Here is an 8819-nt window from a genome sequence, read left to right on the forward strand (position 1 = left end):
ACAAACTAATGCCCGCACTTATGACGCGGGTGTATCATTGGAGGAAACCCAACACCGTCGTAAGCGACAAACAGGAGATCCTGGTACATCTAATGCGTGTTATGTCCCTTACGGTCTTGAAAGTAACGTTCATGTTCAGCCCCCCATGCCAATGGAGCAGAGCTCGCCAAATAACAGTGATTCACTAAACTCTTTTGATTTGTTAGGCCTAAGCTTAGGTGGGAGTTGGCAGGGTAGTGTTCATGGTAGTGGCCAGATAGGTGAAGATAGTGCTGATATGGATGTTGTGCCAAACACTCAGTTTTTTCCTCCAATGTAATGAAACTAGTTAAAAATGTGTTAATTATCTATGGCTTGGTACATGTTTATAAATGTGTGTTCTTGTTTAATATGTAGTTTGTTTATCTTAATTTTAGTTGCACATCGTCTTATACATATTATGTTTTTTTTTTCGTCTTATTAAATTTAAGTGTCTTTCATAGTATATTTTAGAACAAACCACACAGTTAAATTTGTATGCCATGTCTTGATACATAAAAATTAAAAATTTGACTTTATTTTAGCTGTATTATGGAGTCAATTATCGCTAGATATATGCGACAACGGAGAGAGTTCGCATACCCCCAACCGTCATCATACACCGAACGGTACCTTTATGATAGTCATGGAGATTACACAAAAATGCATTTACGTTATTTTTTCACACATTAACCGTATACTAACACCAAAAATGAATTTTACGCAGTACCAACTGGGAAAAACTGCATATGAGGCGGAGGGTATATTGTTGACACATGGAACGGTGTATGAAATATTTAAGAATACATTTGCTGATGAATATGATACTGCGGAGATTCCTCCTCCGTTTCTGGGAAATCTAAATGGAGAAGAGGCTTAAGACATTACAACATCATCAAAAGTTATTGTGGGTCAAATCTGTGTTTTAACCCTCACGAGACTAATTAATTATGTTGTTCTAATGTACTATGAGGTTTAAAATAAAAGTATTTATTTCAAAAGTTGTGCGTTACTTGTTGAAATAAGCAAGAAAACACATAACATCATAAACATTTTACGATTTCGAACAAACAATATTATCCATGCATAAACATCTCAAGAGAACAAGATTTTAATTTATATGTGAGTACCAAAAAAATAACTGGCCGCGAAATGTTTGAAAGGTTGCCCTAATTCCGCCTCATACATGGCCATCGCCTGGGAACGATTACCATTTGCAAGAGCCCGATACTGCCTAAAAAGACCACAAATCCTTTTTAGCATGCTAACGCGGTGTTGGATACGTATAGAAGAATACCAAACGCTTCCATTCCCAATTTGAATAAAAAAGTCTTCCCTCACTCGACATCAAAACGCCATACCCGCCTGAGGATTTTCTGTATCATGATTCATATCTACAACCTTACAATAACTTATGACTAGAGCGTTATCTTCATGCATTGTAAATCGTGGCATCGTGAGTGATTATTGTGGTGGAAATAAAATAGGTGACTTTGAAAAATTGGGAGGGAAAATACTTTATCTGTTGGTTGAGTTTAGAGAGCACTAAACCTCCAGAGATAATTGAATTGTGACGCGTTCTTCAAAGATTTATAATAAAATTCTACAATGGGTTTAAACGTAATTTTGAAATCCTACAAAGGAATAGATTTGAAATAAGGGGAACTTGCAAGAAAGAGGTGTCATCACTTGTCGGCCATTATTTTACATGCCATTTTCTGTTGCGTGATTTATTTCTGTTATCTGGCAGATAAAGACTGATACATAGTACAACAGATTAGATGTGGAATAGTAGTGTCTCTGACATCTTCAATCATCACCCGTCACAGTGTGTTTTCAAATCACACCCGATGGAGTTGTCCACCACTTGGATGTCAGACAACAGTGTATAGATGAGCATTGAATTATGCAGTTTTCCCTTTTGATTTGTTATCATACACGTGGAATGGAATAAAGTGGTTTGGAATCTCGTGGTTTGGGAGTTTGACGACTTAGGTGCAAATATTCACCGGATGAAATGTGTTTACCAACACGTTGGTCGCTGGATGAAAAGGAGGTTTTAAATAACACAAACATAAAGAAACTCAAATAAACGTTAACATACATAAAAAACGTAAATAGCACACAGTACATAAATCATAAACATTACAACAGACCGGGCGTCATTGACCCGAATAAAACATATGATTAAACATTACATCATAAACACAAAATATAACACCATAAATCAATGAGCAAACTCAAATGTACTTACTCGGCCCATTCCACCAAATGACAGCTAGGACATAACCAAAAATGTGCACCATAGGTGTTCTTATCTTTAGAACGATGCAGTTTCATAAAAAACCTACATCCAGTGACTGGGCATGACGCCCCCTTTTCATGTTCAACCTTAATCATCCCTTTTTGTTTGAAGTTTTTGCAAAATTCGTTAATCTTTTTATCATCTCTGGACTTGATTGCATCCTCCAACCATTGAGCTTCTTCACGACAATTGTCGAATTGGCAACGAAGGTACCTACTCTGTCCAGGTCCCGATTCTAGTAACAATTTGATGCCAGCACAACCCTTTTGCGTGCACTTGGATTACATCCAAGGGCATTGCATGGCTGAATGGTCATCGAGGAAACAGAGCGGACAAATTTGGTTTACTTCTACACACACAATTTGTTTTCCCTTGCGATTATAATCCATTTTTAATCGGGTAGACAAGAAGGATCGCCACTAATTTTATGATGTATTTCTTTGAGTGGTTGATGGAGTGTATTTATAGGAAATAATTGTTATTATTTATAAATGAAATCCCCTTTTACAGAATCTTGCTGTTACAGTGTGTTGATAAGGATAACGAGATTTTTATCCGAAATTGTGGTGAAAAACAGTGTGTAGATGACTTAATGATAACGGCTTAAATTGATTGGTCTGAGTGCTTTCAACTACTAAATTGGGATATGAGAAAGTATACGTAAATAACTCGTCGTTTAACATTACAGTGTAAACCGGTGTAGGAACCTGGTAGAAAGTATACGCACATAGTTTGTCGTATAACCTGCGGGTGTAAACATGGTGTTAGAGAAAAAAGGTCAAATAAGTATAAATACGACGCGCCATTTGTAATGGCGTCACCAGTGGACGCCTTTTGAAATACCGTGTCGCGTCTTTTCTAACGACGTACGAGGGAACAAAATTTTCGAATATGCCACAACACGCCTTTTGTAATGGCGCATGACACTTTTTGGGTGCGCCATTTCTAATGGCGTGCCTGGATTGCACCCAGATTAAATCCAAACAATCGCTTGGATCAATTGGGAATCTCCGTAACAGTAACACATTAGACCACGCTTTTTCCTCCAAATCCTGGATCTTGGAGTACCATTAGACTAAGTCTAAGAAAACGTCGCATTGTTCGAGCCACGACCACGAGACCTGTGACTCTCTCAAAAGTTTTTACTCTATCTAAAAAAAACCAATCCTAAATTCAAAACTACCGTTCGTTATTCCGTCTATTCCTGTTTCCCTTTACTCAAAACAAACCAATTAAATGTCACCACGTGTATTATAATTGCTGATCTGGAATCACGTATTATTTGGTGCTTACGGATATGCTGTAGGTAGGAATTCCCTTTTGATGCTGACTCACTCAACCCATCTCTGAATTCTCCAGTAACGTACGAAAACAGACGAGAGGAGAGTGTGTTATATAAGTAAGAGAAGAAAGAAAGCGGGAATTCTCAGCCCTCTTGTCTGTCTACTTATTTGCGTTTTCTAGGGTTTCTCATTCACGCTTTTCGTCCTTTCCATTTTCCTCCTCCTTCTCATTCCAAATTCCAGATTTCATATTCTGGTCTCCATACCTCTCTCTTTTTCTTTTTCAGAAGCTCTGTCGGTGTTACTTCGCATTTCGATTTTCTCAGGTTAGTTTTCTTTACGATGCATTTTGTTCAATTTTCTAATTGTTCTCTTTGATTTTCTTGATAGTTTATGGATTTGGTTGTTTTCCTTTAGGGATCTGATTTTAATTTGTATCATTAAATTTTTTTGTTGTTTGATTTTTTTTTTCAGTTTTTGATCAGTTTTTTTTCTTTTCTTGTTGAAGTATTTCTTATTTTCAACCATTTTTCTTGAGTTTTGTTGTTTATTATATATGAAGATGAGAAGTTCATTGTTGAAGGTTTTCAAAACATTTGATGATTTTGTTTTGCTGTTTAGAAAATTTATCATGGAATTTTCGTTTTGTCTTTGTAGATCTACATTTATTTCTAGGAAATTACACAATGAACAGTGTTTATTAGAATGTAGAAGGTTAACTTCTGCCGCCATTAGAGGCTACTCTGTAATTATTATAAAAACCTGAAGATCTTACAAATAGAAAACTAAAGATTGAGTTTCAGCAAAATCGGTGAATTTTGTTCTGTTTTTCCTCTAATTCTTGGTTCTAATCCGTTTGTATTGTACTTTAACTTGATCGTTGAATTCAAGTTTTGCAAGAGTTTTTTTTTTACGGGTGAAGTGTTGGAAAGAAAGATTTGTAACATTTTCTGCTATAGAAGTATTATTAGATGTGATTTTGGGCACTTTCCACGTGAGATTTGGGACAAATTTTGCGATTAAACTCATAATTCATTTTTTTTTCCCGGTATGAATTACAGATTAGAAATGGCTCCACCTCTTGACACTCCAGCGGCTACCAACGAAGCTCCAAAGAAGGCTACTGCATCAATAACTGCACCTCCTATTGAAACACCGGTGGCTACCACTGCAGCTCCAAAGAAGGCTGCCCCAGCAGTACGTGCACCTCTTAATGAAAGGATACTTTCATCCATGTCCAGGAGATCAGTTGCAGCACACCCTTGGCATGATCTTGAAATAGGTACACGCATAATCTTTTAACAATATTCTATCACAGTGTTTTAGCCTACATTTCTTTGTTCTAGATAATTTTGTATCTCACGACTCTCATGAACATTTTTAATATGATGCAGGACCAGAAGCTCCGGTCATATTCAACTGTGTAAGATTACCAACCTGCATTACACAATTTCAATTCAAGAAAATCATTAGGCTTTGATATCAAAGTGAAATTTGATTAGTAAATATCTTGTATGACCATATCTTTAATGATGCTATAGTACTGTATCCTCTTTCAACATATCTACTATAACTAGTAATGGTGAAAACACACTGAAAAGTTCTTTCTTATAACTTAGCTTTTTTTTCACTAAGTAAAATTACCTACTATACATATTTATTTTCACTGATAACATAAGAACTGTCTCGAAATCTTTTTATTTAATAGTTGTGAGAATCAAGAGAGAAGCTAGTGTTGTAACTTGTAAACTTATCTTTTGTGCTTCCATGCCTTCTTTATGTGTCACCAATCCATTGTTGTTCATGCACTATGTTCTTATTTATCAAATAAAAAGGGAAAAGCCACTGGGTTTTATTTCAGGATTGAAAAGTTCGAATAATTGTTATATTTCAAAATAGGTTTCCTGATATCTACTTCTTGCAGGTGGTCGAAATTGGGAAAGGGAGTAAGGTGAAATACGAACTGGACAAAAAGACTGGATTGATTAAGGTAATCAACAATCCTTTGCTTACCCATCTTCTCCACCCAAGCACTCATCGTTCTCATATGAGATGTTACTTGGGATTTGATTGCAGGTAGACCGTGTGTTGTACTCATCAGTGGTGTATCCCCACAACTATGGCTTCATCCCACGTACTCTGTGCGAGGATAATGACCCTATGGATGTCTTGGTTCTCATGCAGGTAAATTGACATTTTACATCATCAGTTCAGTGATCTGTTTTAGTCGTACCGTAAAAAAAAGTCTAAATCTTGTTGTAGTTACTCAAACCTTAAAGGTGTACTTAGTATTCAGAACATGGCTTACTTGTACATCGTTGTCTTGGAAGCACCTTGCAGGAACCAATTCTTCCTGGATGTTTTCTTCGAGCTAAAGCCATTGGTCTCATGCCTATGATCGATCAGGTAATATTCACGCCATGCACTGCACTGGCTTAACATTTTCCTGGTTTATGAAGGGAATCTTAAATGCATCCCTTTTTTCAATTGATACAGGGAGAGAAAGATGACAAAATTATTGCTGTGTGTGCTGATGATCCTGAATACCGACATATATGTGATATTAGTGAACTCGCACCTCATCGTCTGGCTGAGATTCGTCGTTTTTTTGAAGATTGTAAGCCAACCTTTTGTGTTAGAGATCCATTTACACATAAAAAGTGCATTAACTACAGCTTACTTAAGTTTACCTTGCCTTATCTGAACTTCTCTTCTTCTTTTTTTAACCCAATGGAAATCAGACAAGAAAAATGAGAACAAGGAAGTTGCTGTTAACGATTTTCTGCCAGCCTCTGCTGCCTATGAAGCTATCCAACACTCCATGTAAGTCATCTTCTCTTTGTTCTTTCGGCGTTGGGTTAACTTCAACCACTTGCTAATGCTTCGTCAGCAGCTTATACATCCTTAGAATTGACTTTTAAGTCTCATAATCTTCACTAATCAGTGTATGATTCAGCCGAAATTAGATTGTAACTGCTGCAGTTTTGTTTACTGTGTGATTTATTTGTTATTGTCCAGGAACCTTTACGCTTCATACATCGTTGAGAACTTGAGGAGATAAGTGTTATGGTCTGTCGTGGGGGTGGCGAACTTATCTCAATATATTTCTTCTCATGAACATGTAGTTATTCTAGATTACATGTTCATGATTTTTTTTTTCTTTTTTAAAGATGCGTGTAATATTTGTACAATTTGGTTACTACGGATTTATGCGCTTCTACACCAAATGAGAAAAAGAGAGTAAAATAGCCTAGTCCATATGGCATATACTATGACGCTGCCCCTTTTGTCACTTTTAGCTTTTTCAGTCACATATAATACAAGTATTACTTACTATCTTACTATCCTACAATCAGATTCTTGTTCTTTTTTTTGGGTTCTGCAACGGATTATTAAACGAACAATCAGTTTTAAATGCTTGTGAACACCTTGAGGACTGACCGAATGTAATTGAGACGCTTGAGGATTCTATCATACGGTAATCCAGAATAATTTAGAAATTCAGAAACAAATTCCAGAATCAAATCAAATGACCTTTCGCTTACTCAAATCGGATTTTTAGGTACGCAATAATACTTTTGTTATAGGGAAGTTTTTTTTTTTGATCAAGGGAGTGGGCAACTCGTACTCAACTCGCTGATTTATGAATGAGTTAGATTTTAGTATTTTCTGAACCAAAATACCGTTTACAGCTAACTCAAGAGAGATTTATGCTAACCCACGCAACTGTCATTTTAGGGAGCGGAAGAGTCAGAGTTAACTAAGAACTCTTAGTTCTCCCGTTTCCAGTTCAGACCTAAGAAAATCACTTAAACAATTTGTTAATCTCTATCATCAAATGTACGTCAGTTTAATAGAAACGGAGAATCTTCTATTTCCATGAGCATGATTCTCTCTTGTTTTTATGTATTATAGTACTATTGATGAATAAATTCAATATGCATGACCTTGGTTCGTTCAAACCAAAGGTAGTGAACTGAAGCATTCAAGTGCACATTTCAGAACGTGAATACTTAATTTCTCTACTAGACGAGTGGCGGTGAAAATTAACAGTTCACTTCCACCCAAGATACGGTGCAATATGACATTTCCCTTCCACTCAGGTGATGGTGAAACATAATATTCCATTGTCCATTGATTTCCTTCAGGTTTGATTGATTATTCTTACTAATTTTATACTTAATTTGGAAGTTAAGGTTGTTCCATTAGCAACTCTCCTTCACAAAGAATGAACTCATCAGTGTCCCTGCGCCAATTGCATTTCCAAGCTAGAACCGCCAACATTCAAGAGCCGGAAGTACCTAACTGTATAGGATGTTAAAACTAAGCAACTTATAAAAGACCGATCTACCACCCTCACTAAGATGGCATTGAAACGTTCTATTTCACCGGCACTCAAGAAGTAGTGAAATATTGCATTTCACCATCACCTACATGATATAGAAATTTGGTATTCACGTTTTTTGTTGTGAGTGAATGTTTAGTTTCTCTAATACTGGTAGGAAGGAACCAAGGTTTTACAAATGGATTTTCCTTTTTATAAAAATAAACACAAAAAAAAAATCATGATTTATTTACTTGGGTATCTAGAACTTTTCGTTCCCAACAAACTCTTTTGGTATATTCACATATTCACAAAATGTTTAATTTGATTTTCTTGGCTTTAAAAGTTATTCCCAACCTTCATAGTCTAGATAGATATTCACCCATCATTATCGTCGTACCTTTTTCGAAGATATAATTTGGGTGATGAAGTATTCAAAATCTTGATGGTTTTGCATTAGATGAATATATGGAATTGGGTTTTAGGGTTTACGAGTGTTCTTCACGATTAATAGGAAAAAGAAGTATAAAAAGGTGATTATTCTTTTGTTTTGAAACGTGGGTTATGTGTGAGGATAGTTCTGTCTGACTTATAGGAACCTATTGAATAGGTCGAATTAGGCGAGTCTAGCACGAGCTTTCCACTCCCTTGATCCAAAAGCCTCCTTCCAAATTAGGGTCGAATTAAAGAAACTTAAGAATGACTTCACTTCCCATTTACCAGGTCCAAGCTTTTAGAGTTAAGGCGCACAAGTTACCTTCTTTTTTCGGGTGCAAAAGAATATTGGCAAGATAAAAACTAGACCCTCAATCGTTGATTTGACTAATTAGTTACGTGCCCATTAACGTTGATTTGACTAAAAAAAATGCTACTTGTACCGAGTGGTTAA

The 8819-nt window shown here is 36.2% G+C and overlaps 1 protein-coding gene across 1 annotated transcript; it reads left to right on the forward strand.

Moving 5' to 3' along the window:
- The first annotated feature begins 3717 nt into the window (after positions 1–3717).
- LOC113313145 (soluble inorganic pyrophosphatase 4-like) lies at positions 3718–6955 on the forward strand. Its single transcript, XM_026561875.1, has 9 exons — positions 3718–3932; positions 4668–4888; positions 5001–5029; positions 5531–5596; positions 5683–5790; positions 5947–6012; positions 6103–6223; positions 6348–6429; positions 6625–6955. The coding sequence occupies exons 2-9, from the start codon at positions 4675–4677 to the stop codon at positions 6665–6667; spliced, it is 729 nt and encodes a 242-aa protein (XP_026417660.1). The 5' UTR covers positions 3718–3932; positions 4668–4674; the 3' UTR covers positions 6668–6955.
- Positions 6956–8819: the final 1864 nt, after the last annotated feature.

This window comes from Papaver somniferum, chromosome 9 (genome assembly GCF_003573695.1).
Source record: "Papaver somniferum cultivar HN1 chromosome 9, ASM357369v1, whole genome shotgun sequence".
Lineage (NCBI taxonomy): Eukaryota > Viridiplantae > Streptophyta > Magnoliopsida > Ranunculales > Papaveraceae > Papaver > Papaver somniferum.